Source organism: Phacochoerus africanus, chromosome 9 (genome assembly GCF_016906955.1).
Source record: "Phacochoerus africanus isolate WHEZ1 chromosome 9, ROS_Pafr_v1, whole genome shotgun sequence".
NCBI lineage: Eukaryota > Metazoa > Chordata > Mammalia > Artiodactyla > Suidae > Phacochoerus > Phacochoerus africanus.
The window spans coordinates 114941828-114960067 of NC_062552.1; the positions used below are offsets into that span (position 1 = coordinate 114941828).

At 54.6% G+C, this 18240-nt stretch overlaps 1 protein-coding gene across 8 annotated transcripts in view; it reads right to left on the minus strand.

Moving 5' to 3' along the window:
• Positions 1-18240, minus strand: part of TTC7B (tetratricopeptide repeat domain 7B) — a 248625-nt gene that overhangs the window by 26247 nt on the left and 204138 nt on the right. For all 8 annotated transcript variants that reach the window (XM_047796155.1, XM_047796154.1, XM_047796150.1 and 5 more), the window contains one exon: positions 3982-4184. In XM_047796155.1, coding sequence (XP_047652111.1) covers positions 3982-4184 — 203 coding nt within the window. The remainder of the gene's footprint in view (positions 1-3981; positions 4185-18240) is intronic.

Below are 18240 nucleotides of genomic sequence, written 5' to 3' on the forward strand. Positions count from 1 at the left end.
TATGGAAACAGTTGTTCTCTGTTTCATTAATTCCTTTGGGTCCTGGGAGTGAAAGGCTTTTTGACATAGCATGCAAATGTATGTAAATTTATACACTTATGCAAAAACGGTATGAAAATATGCCTTTAGATTTTCTGGAAAAAGTCTGATCGCTCTATGAATTCCTCCCCTTGTCAACACCATTACTTTGTAATTCCTTACCCGTCAGCTCACCGCTCCCTTAAAATCTGCCCACACTCTGCTCTCTGTCCCCCTCGTCTTGTGCTAGCTCATTATTAATATTAAACACATTATTTCTCTTCTTTCTTCTCCTTCTATGTGGATTTAAACACATCTATGGAGGCCAAAACTATTGGAAAACTGTCCTTTTTTACTGGGGTTTTAATTTACATTTCTGTTGTCAAGTCTGACCTTGTGTTGACTTTACTGCACATGATACTTGAATGAATATCACCTGCCTCCAAGTCATCACTGCTTTTTAGCAACATTAATGTGCTTGCACGTCTCAGAAATCGTGCTTCTCCTACGAGCTGGGCGGGGCAATCTGGCACACGCTGCCACTAACCTGCCCCAGAAGGTGACAAATACCCGTTCCTCAGGGAACAAGCTGCTGCCCCCGACTGCTGACAGTTCTCCGTGATCATCATCAACCCCTGGTCTGCACCTGTGACAGGCGACGTGGCTCCCTTCCTTCCAAACGGCTCCCTCCGTCTGTCCCTCTGCAACTCTCCTTCCTCCCCGAGTGTCACGGCCAATGCAGACACACTTTCCAGCCTCCAGGTTTCTTCCGTGACCTGCAATCTGCCTCAGTGGCTTCCTTTCCTGGGAACCTCCTTGGTTGGTTCTTTGGGGGTGGTGGGCTCTGTTGCTTTTGTGCTTCAAACTCCTTCTAGTCTTGACCTCTGACCCCTGCCCTGGTCGGGCCGGGCTGGGCTCCCTGGCCACCCCATCACTTGCACACCCTACTCCCTGAGAGCCAGGCAAGTGCCAACGCTGATGTCTGTTTCTGCCCCCTCTGCCCCATAAGTTGAGAGCCCCCGATTCTTCCCTGGGCCCTGACTTGGTACAGAGACAGCCTCTCCTCTCTCTGCTGACCTTTATCCTCAGGTAGGGGCTTGCAAACCAGTCTGATTTCCATGAGGGCAGAGGCAAGACCCTCTGTCACTCAGATTTCAGTTCCTGGTTTTAATTTGTGGCTGGGGTTAATATTATGCGGATGTATGCAGCTGAGGAAACTGAGGTACAGAGAGGATGAATGAGTAACTTGCCCAAGGCCCCAAGTGAATGACAGACTGGGGCTCTAGCCCAGGCCACTCTGCCCTGGACCCCCCTCTAATTCTCCCAGGGTACGGGGCCACCTTCCTCCCTTCCTGCACCAAAGCCGTAGAAATAGAGCTTTCTTGTGTAGCTGGGGCCTGGGGGAGGCAGAAAAGGGAGCCTTGAGATGTGTCAGGGCTGGAGGGCCTGGTTTCAGGAGCCACCCCTTCACAGGCACCGGGAGGTCCAGCAGCACCAGTGGGAGGGGAATCCGCCCTAGGCTGCCACGGGGCTCCCACCTGCTGTGGCTGGGCTGGGAGGACACAGGCCAGTGTGCATCATTTACAAGGTCACCAAGAAGGACCTGGCCAAGCCATCCTTTGGGAGCCTCGGCCATCACAGTCATGGGGCAGTTTTGAACCCCAAGAATCTAAACTCCTAAAATTTGCAGGCCTGTCGGTCTCTACCTGCCTCCAGTCTGGATAGTTTTTGAACCTATCAGGCTGCATCGAGAAGTCTTATGAAGTTATTATTATGACAACTTTCTACCGGTGAGAACTCCCGAGTCTCTGGGCCAGAGAAGGCTCAGCCTGTGGCCCTGGAGCCAGCAGGCAGGGCCCCTCCACCACCCGGCCCTGGCACACCAGCTCTCCTGGCCTGAGCCCGCTGCTGCTCCTTTCAGAAAGGAGGGCCTCTGGTGTTTGTCAGGGAGCTCAGGTGTCTTGACGAGCTCTAAAGGTGAAACAGAAAACGTCCCCCGTGCGATTTTCCTATTTGATCTTTTGTCTCATGTGTTCCCCTTGGGGATGAACAAGAAACACTTCTCTGAATAATTCATAGGCCCTGGGGTAGAAACATGCTACCTCTTTTTAATAAAAAGGCTGGGTGCATGGCGTTGATGATACCCTTCTGTGATACTTTAGCAAAAGCAGAGAGATCGCAAAAGCTCTTTACAAATTCCTCCTATAAGAGTGAGACAAAAATTAAAAGCCATGGAGTATTTTTCATCAAACGAACCCGTGTTTGGATAATATGTGAAATTATTTATAAGGCTGGCTGAGCTACAAAATGCTCATAAAAGGAAATTGAAAAAAAATAAGTAGCTGTAATTATTAGAAGGTCTGATTTATTTTTAAGCTGAAAATGATTGTCTTCAGTTCTCTGTTTAACGAGCACCTACTAGGCACCAGGCACTCTGCAGGGCTCGTTATGTAAATCATTTCATTTAGTTCTCACAAAGCGACTAGGGAAGTAGGAGCCCAATGCACAAAAAAGCCGAGGCTCCTAGAGGCTAAGCAATGAGCCCAAGGGGTCCCGGGAGCAGGGACCGGGCTGACTTTGAACTCAGATCTGACTCGGAGGCATAACACTTCCCATGGTGCCTAATGCTGGGCGCCTGCACCTTCTTCTGCTGAAAACCAGCAGTTGACTGCTCAGTTCCATTTACGTTTTGAGATGTCACCACGAGCAATGGCGAGAGAACCACGCCTGTGGGATCCTCTGGAGAACATCTTGCCTCTTAGTTATAAAACCATATCCTCTTACCACTGGATAGGAACTCACAGCCCACCTAGCTGAACGTTTGCATTTTCTAGAAAGGAAGCTGAGTGCGGAGAGATTACGGACTCTTCCCAAAGTTAGAACCATCGAGTGACACGGCAGGGCTAGAACTCTGTCCCCGGACTCCTTGTCTGGTGCCCGCTCCTACTGGTCACACCCCACTGATTAGGGACGCTGGGCTCCCAAGGGCTGCCCATATGAAGGGCACCTTGGAAACAACACAGGGCTTTCCCTTCCCGTGGTTCATGAAATCAGAGACGTCCTACTGCTAAGGATGAAACTCACATAAGCTGAGTCTGGAGGGCCCGCCCAGGAAATCAGCAGGGCTTTTCACCGCTCCCCGGACCCGGTTCACCTCCACACCTCCGTTCAGACTTTCGCAAGGCGAGGATGGCAGACAGGTGGCTGCGTGCGGCAGCTGTGCCCCGTGCGTATTCTGATCAGACAAGAACCCTCCAGAGTCTAACGGACCCCACCCAACAGAAACCAAGTCGTCGGGGGGCCGACTCCCAGGCAAGGGAGGCAGGGGAGACATGGGGCCACCCCGAGCTTCTGCCTGGTCACCCAGAGGACAGACAGGTGCACATCTGGAGCCACCACCCCCATACACAGTGTGAAGGCTGGGGTGACTTACCTGGGTCCTCTCAGTGCAGTAGGGCTGCCCCCGCCCAACAGAATGCCCCCATTGGCCAGTGGCCCTGGGGACAGGCCACAGTCTTGGTTCCCTCAAGGTAAGAGAGCCCCTCCCCCCGGGTGTAAAGTGCTCTGACTTTTGTCCTGAAGGCTCCCCAGGGTGTGGACACCCCCAAGACAGCTGCAGTGCAGAGACCAGAATGACAATGACAGTGCCCAGGGCCACAAGTCTGTCTTGATTAAACCCAGAGCCACAAGGCAGCTTGGAGTGCTGGCCGGGAGACCATTGACTCAAATTCTCCCCTCCCACCCATCAGGAGCCCCCAGGTCAGGTGTCTGAGGCTGCTGATTCCTAGGGCCTCGACGTGCATAAACTACAGCAGGAACGGCGCCTGCTGGCTTCACGCACCGTGACAGCCTGGCAGGCCAGCTGCACCTGGCCTTTGAATGGGGTTTGAGGGTCACAGGCTACCTGCTGCTTCCAAGGGCAGCCCCGTCTGGGCGCGGAGGCCCCGCCAGCCTCAGACTCACCAGTCGCTGCATGCTCTTCACGTGGGTGGGGCTGATGGATAAGGCTTCTTCGTACCACCGCCGGGCCTCATCGATGTTTCCGCGGAGCTCGGCCACCTGGCCGCGCATGTACAGCACGTTGTGGGACATGGGGAAGAGGTTGGCAGCTTCTTGGGTACAGGCTGTGGCTTCTGCAGGCTTCCCGATGCCGATGTAGACCTCGGCTGTGAGGAGGAGAGCACAGGCAGACACGTCCTGGGTCGCTGCCCTTCGGAGGCCCCGCCAGTGGCTCTGACTCTAGTTGAAACATCTACATGCTCCCATGACAGGCTGGCAGGGACCCATCTGGAATAGGCAGGGCCCAAAGCCAGCCAGTCCCCCGGCCTGAGAGGATACAGACACGGGCTGACCGTCCTTTCTGCCCCCTGGGACAAAGGGACTCGAGTCGAGGTGGCAGGACCTGGGAGGGGACACTGGTCACTGCTTAGGAGAGGGGAGGGAGGTCTGCCTGGGCCCAGCCCCTCTCCCCCCGCAGAGGACATTCACCTTCGGGGCCCACCTGAGACACCTGCCCTCAGCTCTGACAACCACCAAAAAGGGCTGGATGAGCCCAAGGACAAGCAAATCAGAGGTGCACAGCCCCTCACAGGGCAGCGGCTCTGCCCTCGGGCCAGGGAATGTGACCAGGGCAGCAGATGGTGGCTCCCACGTCTACGGGCAGGAAGGAAAACAGCAGCTGCACCAGACGCTGCCCTGGACCCACCAAGGAGAAGCAACCGCACCTGCACCCTGTGAACGTGAACCCCTTGCAACACCATTGCCACTGTCCCCAAAGCAGGAAGATGCACTCTCCTCCAGCCTCAGGTCCCTCATGTCCACAGGGAGGGTCCCTCACTGCTAAGCGGTCCTGGCCTCCCGGAAGTAGCCCGTCCCACACATCCAGTGTCCCCTCTATCTCCCAGGCCCCTCAAGCTCTCTTCTCTTGTGGGCCCTGTGCTCAGGCCACCGCCTTCTCTCCAATCGCGGGGCCTGCGTCTCCAAGGATGTCCCACTCCTCTCTCTCCTCCTCAGCCCCACTGGCCACAGCCCTGCTCTGGTGGCCACCGTGCCCTGGGCCCATGGACCCCTTCTCCCATCTCCAGGGCAGCGCCTCCTTTGCCCGTTCTTGCCGGGATCATCAGCCTCCGTCCTGGGCAGTCTGAGCTGTTTTGTTACATGCACCGATATTTCTAAGTTACACGTATGTTATCATGTTGTGTGTAACAGAATGCACGCACACAAAACAGAAATGGTAGAAGAACACAATAAAAAAGCAATAGAAAATGTTTACTTTCCTCTCGTGCACTCTCGAGTTGTCACCTTCTTCCAGCCCTCTCCTGTCTCCCCTCCATGTCTGTCTGTCCTGCTGCTGCTGGACTAACCTCCCCACACCAAGCGCTCCATGAAAAGTGTTCCTTCCCCAGGGCCTTCGGCTCCTGGGAGCCCCTCACCTGCTTTGGTCTTGGCTTGAACCATCTCCGGGAGGCCTTCCCTGACCCTCCTACTTTAGAACTGCTGCTCCCCAGAGTTCCCGTCGTGGCTCAGTGGTTAACGAGTCTGACTAGGAACCATGAGGTTGCAGGTTCGATCCCTGGCCTCACTCAGTGGGTTAAGGATCCGGCGTGGCTGTGAGCTGTGGTGTAGGTCGCAGACACGGCTTGGATCTGGCATTGCTGTGGCTGTGGCGTAGGCCGGTGGCTACATCTCTGATTAGACCCCTAGCCTGGGAACCTCCATGTGTCGTGGGTGCGGCCCTAGAAAAGGAAAAAACAAACAAACAAAAAAAACCTGCTGCTCCCCCCCCCCCGACCCCGTCCTGACCCCGCATGACCAGTCCTGCCCCAGCTTTCATTTCCTCCCAATATCAGTTTACCTTGTTTGTCTCACTCACTGGGTGCCCCCCCTCCCGAATGTTAGCTGTAAGCTTCACCAGGCAGGGGCTGTGCTTGCACCGTTCACAGTGGCCCTGGTGCCTGGAAGAGTTTACAGTGGCCCTGGTGCCTGGAAGAGCGCCTGGTGCAGAAGGAGCTCAGGAAATTGTTGCCGAGTGAATGAATGAATGGTTACAGTAACAATAATAGTAGCTGAGAACCATTGATCGTTGTGCTTTGTGCCAGGAAGTGCTCTCGCTGCTGCTTTTATCTGCACAGAGATCCAGAGATCCACTGTGGTATCTCCATTGTACAGATAGGGAAACTGAGGCACAGACAAGCTCAGTAATTCCTCCAAGGTCCCGGGTGAGTCAGAGGCAGGCCTGGCTTGGAGCCTGTGCTCTCAGCCTCCACAGGGAACAGGGTCTCTCCTGCCCCCAGATAACACCCGGATGCTGTTCCCTGGCACTTACAGCCCTTGGCTACCTTGTCCACTGTCCACCACCCGTGTTCCCACAGCTGTCTGCACGGCTGGGCTCTGCCATGGAAGCTGCTGCTGTTTCCTTGTTTACTCTCTTGCCTCTGCCCGTGCTGGTCTTGCTTCTGGCCCCCCTCAAAGCCCAGTTCAATCCCACCATCCCTGGAAGCCACCTCTGACCGCCCCCACCCCCCAGCTGAAAGGGGAGCCCAGCCTCAGGACCCCTCTGATGGCTGGGTCCCCCGATGTGTTTCGTGAGGGGTCCTGGCTCTGCCCCTGGACAGCGAGTTCTGCTGACACCCATCCTTCCATCTCCCCACCTCCAGCTTCATGCCTGGAGACTGGAAATTGTGGACACGTCATGGTCATTGTGGGCACGTCGTGGTCATTGTGGCTGCTGCTGGACGGCGGTCACCTCAGCATTCCCCTTCCCTGGTGACTGCCTGGCCTCTCAGACAGGGACACTCGGACATCCACACACAACTGAGCCCCAAGAGTGGCAGGGCCGGCCCCACCAGCCTCAGGTGCCCCGAGATCAGCTCATGAGGTACTTACTGAGCACCTGCTACATACGGGGGCTCCACGGGCACAAAGCCTGCACGCATCTGTCCTGCCCGTGCCCAGGCAAAACCTGCCCCCCGGGGGATCAGCACCGCCTGCCTGAGGCCTTCCAGTAACTCGACTCTCTCCACTCCCGCCAGGAAGCATCCATGTGCCCGGGGGTTTCAGGTTCCCTGAGCGGCGGCGGCAGTGGCGGTGACGGTGGGGGCAGCGGTACAGAACGTTCCTCCCACTGCACGCTGGCTCTTGACCTGCTTCCCTTCTGGGGGTGAGTTTGTGTTCATTTCCAAGGTCCCCAGGGCTGCCCGTGGGTCAGGGAGACACCCCAGGCCTCTCTCACCTAGATCGCTGCGACCAAAGGCCAGCTTGGGAGAGCGGGGACTGAATGCTTCAGAGTCGTTATAACAGTATTGGGCTACACGCCGGCGGGGGTGGGGGGGCCTTACACACCTGCACGGCCACGTCCATGATGCCGTGTCCTGTGCAGGGTCCTGTGGAAACAAACTGGAGGCCAAGTGTCCCCTTGGTCCCCACAGGTCTGGCGCCTCCGCTCCCTCCTCTAGATGAGGAGAAGGGAGGGGGGCTGAGCCGAGTCCTGCTGGTGAAGGTGGGAGAGAGGCTTCTTGGAGGTGCTGTCCAGGTTGGAGGAGGAAGCCTGTGTCTCTGAGCGGCCTGGGCTCTCAGGGTAGAGGGGCAGACAGAGGCTGCTCCCCAATCTCTCCATTTTAAGCTCAAATGAACGGATGTAGGTGCAGTGGACTGCGGCAGTTTTCAAACTCTTTTTCCCAGTGGGGCCACTTTCCTCCCAAGAGATCTTAAGAGTGGGCAGCTTGCCTCCCTCTTGGCTTGGCTCCTCTCCTGGCCTCTGCAGCACCGTGGGGACCCCTGGGCTCTAGGGTACCCCATTTGTAAGGGAACAGGGAAGGTTCGGTCCCTGCACCTGACCCTGGTATGTGGCCTCGGGCAAGGCCGTCAACTTCCCTGGGCCTGGTCGCCTGCCAGGTGGGGGCCTGAAGGGCCAGCCTCTCTCCCAGGGCAGTGAGAAGATCAACGAAGAGGGTGGAAGCCTGGACCCAGAGGGAGCTGAAAATGGTGAGGATCGTGTTTGGGCTCAGCCTCACCCACTGCGAGAGGGCGGCGTGAGGGAACCAGGGTGCAAAGAGATAGAAGGACTATGGGAGCCCAGCGGCTGAGTCGGTGTACCTAGGGGTGCAGGTCCAGCCTTCCCGTTTCACACGGCTCCTCTGAGACAACGGCTTCGGCTGGTCATTCCCCCTGTATAATGTCACATCTTAACAGGGCACCGTCTTGGGCTCCAGGAATGAAACTTTGGTGGTAGGATTTCTGACATTGATCAAGTGGTTTGGGATGGGGTTGGGGAAGAGGAGAAAAGGATGACAGAGGCTTCCAGCATTCCTGACATCCCAGAGGCGCTCTCGCCTGGGCACAGCCGGTCACCTTGCAAACAACGGGGCCATGTAGGGTCTCCTGCGAGCCTTCGCTGCTTGGGAAGCCTTCCTTCCCCACAGTCTACAGTTCAAATAAGGACCAACGTCTCCCCCGAAGAGGGTTCATAAATGTTACCCCTGATCCCACAGGGTCAACAGCTCCTTCCTCTGTGTCCCTGTAGCACCCTGTACAACCTCTGTCACCCCCTAGATGCATCAGCTTTGCTAGGGGACCCTCCAAGCTGCTTCTTGTTTCTATTGTCCATCTGCTATAGCCACACACAGGGCCCCTCTCCCAGGTCCTATCTGGCTGATGCGTCTGGGACAAGTTGAGGGCTTGCTTGCCGCGTCCCGAGGGCTCTCTCTGCCCAGTGCCTGTCCCATGGATGCCTGCATTCCGGGCTTGCTCCCGCGGGCATGGTTCTGGGCTCTGCCCCTGGGACTGGGAGGCCAGCTATTTGAAGTGGGTGAACTCAACTCAGCTGTGATGCAACAGGGAGCTCAACTGAGGCCAGAAGACAAGCTACGTTCTCTCTTTCAGCCTCCGTAGTCACAGAGCTGGGAGCAATCCCTGTCTTGCTCCCCTGTTCATTTCTGAATTGGTTCAGAACTCAGGAGGTAGAGAGAGTATTATTTATACTTCCCTAAAGCCTTCAAAATATGATCAGTATTGCCTTTGCCCATGAAAACTATGAGCCACTGCCAGCCAGGGTGTCCCCGAGCACAGGATCTCGCACTTAGTAGGTGCTCAAGGAAAGCATGTAGACTGATGCATGCTGCACACAGGTCAGAGGAGGGCAACCAACTCTGCGGCCCAGGTCGATGAAGAGTCAAAGGCCACAGAAGCCACAGCAAATGACACTTCCCTGCCCCTTCCATCAAGGGTTAAATTCAAGTGTTAAGAAATGAACAAAGGGTTTTTGAGCTTATTGAGAGAGCTCGTAAGGGAGAAACAGCAACGCAGAGGGAAACCGGCTCTGGGAACTTCGAGCCGACTAGCCCCCAAGGAGAACACAGTTCACGGCAACCTCAGAGCCCCCGCTGCAGGCAGGCTCCGAAAGGCCACTCTGAAGAGGCCTCAGGGACAGAGATTCTGTCCTGGTCGCTGGCAGCTGAGAGTTTCTAATCCAAGGTAAGGGGCTACGCAGGGTCACGGATGCTTCCTACCCCACTTGGAAGCTGGCTGTCCATCTGGCATCCCTAGGTTTGTCCTTGTTCCCAGGTTACTATAAAAATGTTGGAAATAAATCCCCCCTCCCCAGCCCCCATTTTTGAACCCTCAGTGGTTCCCAGTTGAAGGTGAATGGAGCCCAAGAGTTCTCCCTTAGGGTTTAAATCTAGGGCCCTGGTACCTCACCAGCTCCTTCCACACTCAGTTCATGGTCTCACCCCCACGCCCCTGCTGTGCTGTTCTTTCTGCCCAAAGTGCCTTCTCTGAGCCACCCCCTGGTGAAGACCCATCATTCCTCACTCTAGGCTCCACCAAGCCCCACTCCACACACCACCTCCCCGGACATGCCTGCGTGCGCCACCCCCCTGCCGCCCTGGGTGCTCTGGGAAGTCCCTCACCCCAGTTCGTCTCATGCTACTGTTAGCTCCATGCATGCGTGTGCGTGTGCACGTGCGTGTGCATGTGGCTTTCCTGCTGTTCTCCTGGAGGACCAGGGTCAAGTCCACTCCACTTCCGCACCGCACCTGGCACAGAAGGCTTTCTGACACCACTGGGCAAATCAAATTAAAGATGCGATCTGAAAGGGCTAGGCTAAGCTGCCAAGGCCTGGGACTCTTTCTTTTCTTTTTTCTTTTTTGTCTTTTTAGGGCCTACTCACGGCATAGGACGTTCCCAGGCTAGGGGTTGAATCGGAGCTGTAGCTGCTGGCCTACACCACAGCCACAGCAACATGGGATCCGAGCCACATCTGCAACCTACAACACAGCTCACGGCAACACCGGATCCTTAACCCATGGAGCGAGGCCAGGGATGGAACCTGCATCCTCATGGATCCTACTCAGATTCATTTCCACTGAGCCACAATGGGAACTCCAGACTCTTTGTTCCTCAGTGGTGAAGGGGGCTCCTGACTGGGGGACCTGACGCTGGACGCACCCCCACAGGTCCGGTTTCCTCATTCATTCGCCTCTGACACTTGTCAGCACCTGCTTCACGTAGGCAGCACGGCTGAGAACTGGTTCCCATCGTGCCTGCCCTGGGCCCTGGGCTGTGCAGGTCACGCCTGTGCAAAGGCGCTGGGGGTGCTGACAAGTCTGGACCCCAGGGACCAGCTGCATGCCAGGCGCAGGGCTGCGTCTGCCCCTGGAAAGCCGGGAGGCCCTTCGCACAGATGGCTTCAGCAGCCATGCCTTCCCCCTGGGGCTCAGCCTATTGGTGGTGGTGGGGGGGCACCTTCCGTGAAACAAACACACAAAGGCGCTGGGGAGAGGCAGCCGGAGGGCTGTTCCCAGTGGGGGTGCCTCGGGGGTGCCCGGGCGGAGAAGAGTGAAGGCAAAGACTTTCGTCATCAGTTCTCCTCGGTCTTGCAGGCAGGCGGGCAGGGAGCCAGGTCTGCAGACTCGCTGGCCCCCCAGAACCATCTCCTTTACCCCAAACCCTGTCTCCCTAGAGAAGAGACTTGAGTTCAGGATCTTAGTCAGCTGGGTCGGGGCTCGCCCTGGCCCTGGAGCTGGCCTTCAGCCTTCAAGAACTGGCTCTTTCATATGGAAATCAGCACGAGGACCAAAGAGGACAGGGGTCCTGAGAACCGATGAGTTTCCTGTCACCTGGCCAGGTCACCAAGACCTGGGGAGGCTTCAATCCTTACCAGCTCTCACTAGAACTGTCCTTTATTCTGCTGGGGGGACTCAGGAAGAGAAGGGAGGCAGTAATTTTGCTTACATGCAGGGTTCCCACCCTGAGCACCTCCAGGCCAAACCCCAGGCTGGAGCCCATGCCCCCAGATGACACAGCCTAGGTCCTGTCCTCACGGAGTGCCCAGCCAAATGCCTCCATCAGGGTCTGGGATGCATGATCAGCATTACTCTCTGAGTTTGCGATGGCTGTCAGCTGTCCAGAGTGATCCCTTCTCCAGGGGCTCAGTGGGATGGCGAGACTACCTCCTCAGACTTTATTCCTGGGCCAGCTGCTTTCCTGCCTCTTGGCCCTTCCCCCAAGACCCTGCCTCCCTGGCTGACCTTGACTCATCATTCAAAGAGGAAACAGAAGCCAGCAGAGCAGACCTGGAGCCCCTGGAGGCACCAACCTGCAAGCCCATCACTGTCTCCTGGCCGGTCTTCTCTACCCCTCCTGCTGCACCTGAGAGCTGACACCTCAGGTCTATGCCCTGGACCCCACCACTCTCTCACCCTCTGGAGGGATTCCTGCCTTCACGGACCCCCCTCTTCTTCTGGATGATGAGGGTCCCTGTGTGCTGTCAACATGCTTCTGTGCCAGCCATCTGAACCCCCTCTTGACCCCACATCCCTCTCTGGCTGCCCCACCCCCTGGGCACCCCCATTCTGCTCCCCAGGGGCCCTTATTGGGAGGACTGTGTACCCCCCTGCCTCCAAGGCCTCACCTGTACCTGCTCTGCAGCCCACACCAGTGTGGCTCTGTCCCCACCCAAACCTGTCTTCTCAGGTCACCAACAACTCCCAGACGCCAAGTGCAAGCAGTGCTTTTGTCTCCACCTTATTCAACCTCCCAGCAGCACTTGCTACCTGCCAGAGCCACCTTAAAGATCTCTATCTTACCTATCATCTATCCATCCATCTACGTATCACCTATCTACCCATCCATTCATCTATGTATGTATCACCTATCTATCTATCCATCTACGTATCATCTATCTACCCATACATCTATCCATCCATGTATCATCTATCTATCTATCCATCTATGTATCATTTATCTATGTATCTATCTATGTATCTATCTATCCATCCATCTATCTTTTTAGGGCCGCACTGCAGCATGTGGAGGTTCCCAGGCTAGGGGTCAGATTGGAGCTGCAGCTGCGGGCTTACGCCACAGCCACAGCCACGCCAGATCCAAGCCACATCTGTGACCTACACCACAGCTCACGGCAACACTGGATCCTTAACCCATGGAGTGAGGCCAAGGATCGAACCCGCATCCTCATGGATCCTAGTCGAGATCATCACCGCTGAGCCAGGACTGGAACTCCGAAGACCTTTCTTTTAATAGACAGTAGATGCTACCTGCTTAACCCTCTCTGAGCATTGTCCTGAGGGACTGTCACAGCTGTCACTGTTTTGCAGAGAAGAAGACTAGGGCTCGAGGGAGTAGGTACCACTGCTAGACCATGCAGGACCAGGACCTCCACGGGTCCGAGTCCTCGACCATCGCACCGGGCAGGCTCCTTTGTAAACCCCCTTGGTCCTGGTTTCCTCCTGCCTTGCTGCCCACTTCCTTTCTGATCCTTTGGCTTTTCCTCTCCTCCCTAAATTTTAAATGTTGGGGGCTCAGGTTTGGGTTCTGGCCCTTTCTCTCCTCCGTCAATAGTCTCTTCCTAGGCCTTCTCATCATAGCCCTGGGCTTTAACTCCTACTCCCAACTTATGTTTCGAGCTGAAGTCTCAAGTGTAGACTTGAATATCCAGCCACCGACCTGACACCTTCACTTGCATGTCCCCAGGTACCCGACACACTCAAATTAAAAAAAAAAGGGCTCAAATAGGGTTTGAACAGGACTCTGGTTTCTCTTGCTCCCTGAGCCCTGCCCATCCATTTCCCCCGCCCCATGGCAGAACGTGGAATCATCAGTCACCCGCCGACTCCAGCCCCAACACAGGGCTCCTTTGCCTTCACCCCCACGTCTCATCTATCAGCAGGTCCCATCAGTTCTACCTGGAAAATGCATCTCAGGTTTCCCTTCTCTCCAGCCTCTTGATGCCACTTCAGACCAGCTGTTCCCCTGGGTCACGCAGACCCGTGGTCCTGACCCACCCTTTCCACTGTGCTGCCTCCCGCTCCGCGCCCCACACTCAGCGGTGGGATCTTAGAAACCTCCCTCTGGGCCTTTCACCCCCTGCTGGACATCCTTCCACAGTTTTTCAGTGTGTTTAGGAAGAGATCTTGAGCTGGTCACCAGGGCTGGCTCTTCCCGCCTCACCTTGGCCATGCAAGTCTTCCTATTTTGGCTTCAGGCCCTGTGGCCTCTAACGCTCAGAGCTCACGCAGCCTGCAGGCCTCCCCGCAGGCGTCCTGCACCTGCCAGTGCTCAGGTCTCAGCTGGCCTCGGCTGGGGAAGATCTCTGTTCCCAGTGCTGGCAGAGCCCGCACTGCCCGCCCCCCCACGCCAGGGCACTCGGCTCTTGGCGCGGGGGGAATCAAGTGCTTCTGCAATTGTTCCGTTTCTCATCTCAAACTCCATGAAGGCTGAGCCCGTGCCTGTCTTCTGACCAGGGCACTCCAGAGCCTCGCCCCGAAGGCAGCACAAATGCTGACGCGCACAGATTCTGTGCGCACGGGGCTCAGGGCCTGCCCTGGGCAGGGGCTGGGGTTCTGGGGCCACACTGGCTGGGTTTGAATTCTCACTTCTCCACTGATTAACCATGTAACCCCAGGTGACTTGAGAGCTATTGTCTTAGTCTCTTTGATGGTAAAGTGGGGGTGATGAAGAGTATTTCGGCCTTGGGTGCCTATTACAAGGATGAACCAAGTTAAAACAAAGAAAGTCCTTGGAATAACGTCTGACACATGCACGGTGCCTGGTAAATGTTAGCTTCCTGCACACTGTAGATGGGAATCCAAACCCCTGGGGCCGTAGAAGGGGCAGATCTGGCGGGGCTGACCCATGGAGATTGGCACTGCGTCAGGGCGGGCCTGCCCCCTGGGTACTGCGTGTTCCCTCCCGCAGGCACTCCCTGTGCAGTGACCCTCACGCCACCTGTCTAGGAGCTGTCTTCATCTCGTCATGGCGGCCATGCTACAGGATTACGCTTCAACCCAGCTTCCCAGGGGCTGGGAGAAGCCTGGTGGCGGGGGGAGGTGAACTGGTCGGGTCGAGCCAGGGCCAAGGAATGCATGTGTGGATCACAGCTTTACATTCCCAGCAGAAATCAGAAAATCTGATCTTGCACATCTAAGAATAGCCGCTGGTTTCGACTGTGAGAGGTGCCAAAGTGAAAGCTATAATTATTAGTAAGTAACAAGCAGAAATTATCCACCTACTGCAAAGTCATTTTTAGCTGCCATCCCAAAGTGGAGATTGAAGGATGGGCACTAAGAAGCCACTTGGCCTGGAGAAGACTCTGGTTCCAGTCTGCCTGACTGGGAAGTGTGACTCTGCAGTGGCCAATGATAAGGTGCGCATGCTCAAGAAGGGGGTAGATGTTTCCTAGGGAGCTTGGTGTCAAGTGCAACAAACATAAGATGCTCGGCTTCAACTCTCCCGACCCCTGCCCCAATGAGATAGGAGAGGTGCTGGCTTCGGTCTAGTCCGATTTCCCTTCTGCCAAATGGAGTAAAACAACTCTTCCGACTTTTTTTATAAGACGGTGCTTATACAAATGGCACTGGGAGATACGTGGAACTTTTAGGAAAAGAGACCACAAAAGTGTGTAGTTGCTGTCTAAATATCGGGGGATGCCCAGCTGCTATGAAGAGAGGACTGATAAATGTAAAAATAAAAATTGCTTGGCAAAAAAAAAAAATAAAAAAAAAATAAATAACCACAACAACCCCCCACAACACAAACAAAATTAAAATGGAGGCAAATAGTTCTAGCACATATGACACAAGGCAAATTTCTTGACACGTGATAAATGCTTACAAATCAAAGAAAAGCCCAATATCTAAGCAGATACATGGGCAGAGGCCATGAGCAGAGACCTGAAATACCGTTTCTACCTATCAGATTGGTGAAGATCTAGAAGTTGATGATTCACTGTGTTATAAAGGATGTGAGAAATCGGGAATTCACATCTCGTTGACCGGAATGCAAAGTGGCGCGATTCAGTGGAAGGCAATGTGACATTTCTTAAAATGAAAGTATCTCCACTCTTTGGTCCATCACTTCCAGTTTTAGGAGTCTACTTACAGATACAGAACCATCTGTAGAGGTTACTTATTGACCCATTGTTTGTAACAGCAAAACACTAGAAATAACCTAATGTTACTCAATGGGCTACTGGTTGAATTATGGTAAATTCACACAATGGCTTTACCCTCAGATGTGCCGACACGTCCGGGGGGAAACAGTGGTCACTCGTGGAGGAGTGCGACTGATGCCCGGGGAGAGGAGGAAGCCTCTCCACATCTTTTGTGCCTTTTCAGTTGTGTGCCACCTGCACATATTATTTACTCAAAAATACTTTAAGTAGGAGTTCCCTTCGTGGCTCAGCAGAAAACGAACCCGACTAGGATCCATGAGGATGCAGGTTCGATCCCTGGCCTGGCTCAGTGGGTTAAGGATCCGGCGTTGCCATGAGCTGTGATGTAGGTCACAGATGTGGCTCAGGTCTGGCGTGACTGTGGCTGTGGGGTAGGCCAGCAGCTGTAGCTCTGATTCAACCCCTAGCCTGGGAGCCTCCATATGCTGAAGGTGCGCCCTAAAATAGCAAAAAAAAAAAAAAAAAATTAATAAAATTGTCACAGAGATCTAAACAAACCAAGCAACAAAACACACACAACCTGCTCGGCCACCAGGTGTCCTGAGAGGACCCTGAGGACTGGGGTCAGAAGTGTCCGGGAAGGAGAAGGAGGACAGAGGGTAGGGGCCTCAGGGGGCAGATCCCAGTGCACAGGCACTGAGTGGTTGGCATTGCTGGCCTTGCTGGGTCTGTCTCCTGCGGGGCCTGTGGCTGTTCCCTCATGGAGCACCTGGAGACTCATGTGTCCTAGTCACGATCTCTTTGCCATTCGGATGGACACACAAGTGGCCCAGGGACCTACTCCTATATCAGGCTGGAAATCTGAGGTCGTCTCAGAGTGACCTTACCTGCCAGCCTCAGATCTGGAGCCACCATCGGCCCCTGTCTCAAGCTCCCACTACACTCAGCTCACCAGCAAAAACAACCAAGAGGGAAGAGACCCATGCGTGCCAGAGAAGCACCTTGGCCTTGGATATTAGGCCTTGACCTCAATAGTTTCTTCTAAAGCTTGCAACATTTACAGACTCTGGCAGCACTGCTAGAGCTGATCATGGGCGCAGATGTTATCTGGTTTCCATAAAGTGTCAAAAATGGAGGTCACTTTTATTTTGCCTCCCAGAGCAACAGAGTTCAAACCACATATGGTAAAATCTTACAGTTCAGTGGAAGCTCGTTTTATGAATTCCTTCTGAAATTACCTCTTCAAAGACCATATTGAAAAATGATACAATTCCAATCTCGACTCAAAGTCGGCGCTTTGAAAGAGTCCCTATGGTACCCATGCTATAAAGATGCTAATTTACTCCACTCGCTCATGCTACGTAACCATGATGCATACGCTGCCCGGAATTTATAAGGCAGGTATGGCATTTGCCTTCCAGAATTCAATTCCTCCACCTTGTGGAATGTTAAAAGCCACACCCATGAACAGCAAAGAGCTTTGTTGTGTCCTACAGGCTATGGCAATGAGAAGTGGATGCGGACTGGTGAGTAAAACTTCAAGGGTAACTCCAAATGTGATCTCAGGTGCCAAGCTGTTCAGAGCTCCAAGGACACAGCTACAATATTTCATCCCGAGAGTCATGGCGGGCCACGCCACGAGGACCAAAGTCTGGAGACGTGAGGAAGGGGCAGCAAGCTGCTGGGCAGAGCTGCCGTGGGACTCAGCATCCCTCACGCACGACCCTGACTTTTCCAAGAAACAAGCACGAGAAGCAATGCTGGTGAGGTCAGGGGAGCTGGTTCCAGCCTGGAAGGATCACCGTCAGCCCTTCTGGCTTTTTATTTTTAATTTTAATTTTTGTTGGCCCCATCTGAGGCATGCAAATGTTCCTGGGCCAGGGCTGGAACCTGTGCACAGCAGTGACAATGCTGGAACCTTTACCCGCTAGGCCACCCTTCGGGTTCTTTAGACATTGGGCTTTCAAAAATTTGGCTCTGTGTCCAGTTGGAAGGACAGCTCTGGCCCCTGGACTAGCACTGCAGGTTCAGACAGTCTGACTTCCTCCGACACTAAAGTGTCACTGCTCATGCGGCAACGAAACAGGACAGCGGCCGGGTCATAGACAGGAGACCAGGCTTTTCTGCAGGGCAGCCGCAGAGGAAGGCACTCCCGCTGCTCCCGCGCCCTTAGAGCCAGCCTGTCTAGGAGCCAGTGAAGGCCCAGGGCTGCACAGAAGAGCAACCTGCACCTTCATGAATCACCCCTCTTTTGTCCTTCGGCTTAGAAGAATATAATTTGTTAATTTACGGTGGTTGTTATGGCTCAATTAAAGATGCCAACACAGAAGAGGCTGGCTGCGCTTGGCTCGGTGACAGGCCAAAGCCAGGTAAATCCAATCATGTCTTCTCACACAAAAGTCCCGCCCACCACTGACCGAAGGTTCCAAACGAGGTTCAGCATCATACAATTAGCCTAGGTAAAGAAGGAGTAAACAGATGGATGGTGGTGGATCATAAGCATGTTCCCCAGCCAAATTTAGGCTTTTATGGTGCACTCTGAGCATCAAACCTGGGATGGTCTTGCAGAGCAAGTGATAAAACAGAAGCAGAAGTTATCTTTCATAGGGAACGATAGATACATAAGCAAACCAGGCATCACTCGCTCTGTACAGTGGATCCCCATGGCTAAAAAAGCCCACGTGCTGCATTTATTTTGGAGATTTCCAGCTATGCAGAAGCGGCCAGGGGAAACTGGAGGAGGGCAGTCGTACCTTCTTCTGGGCTAGCTTCCAGTTCCACAGCTGCCGCTCCCTCTCCATCGAGGACCAGGA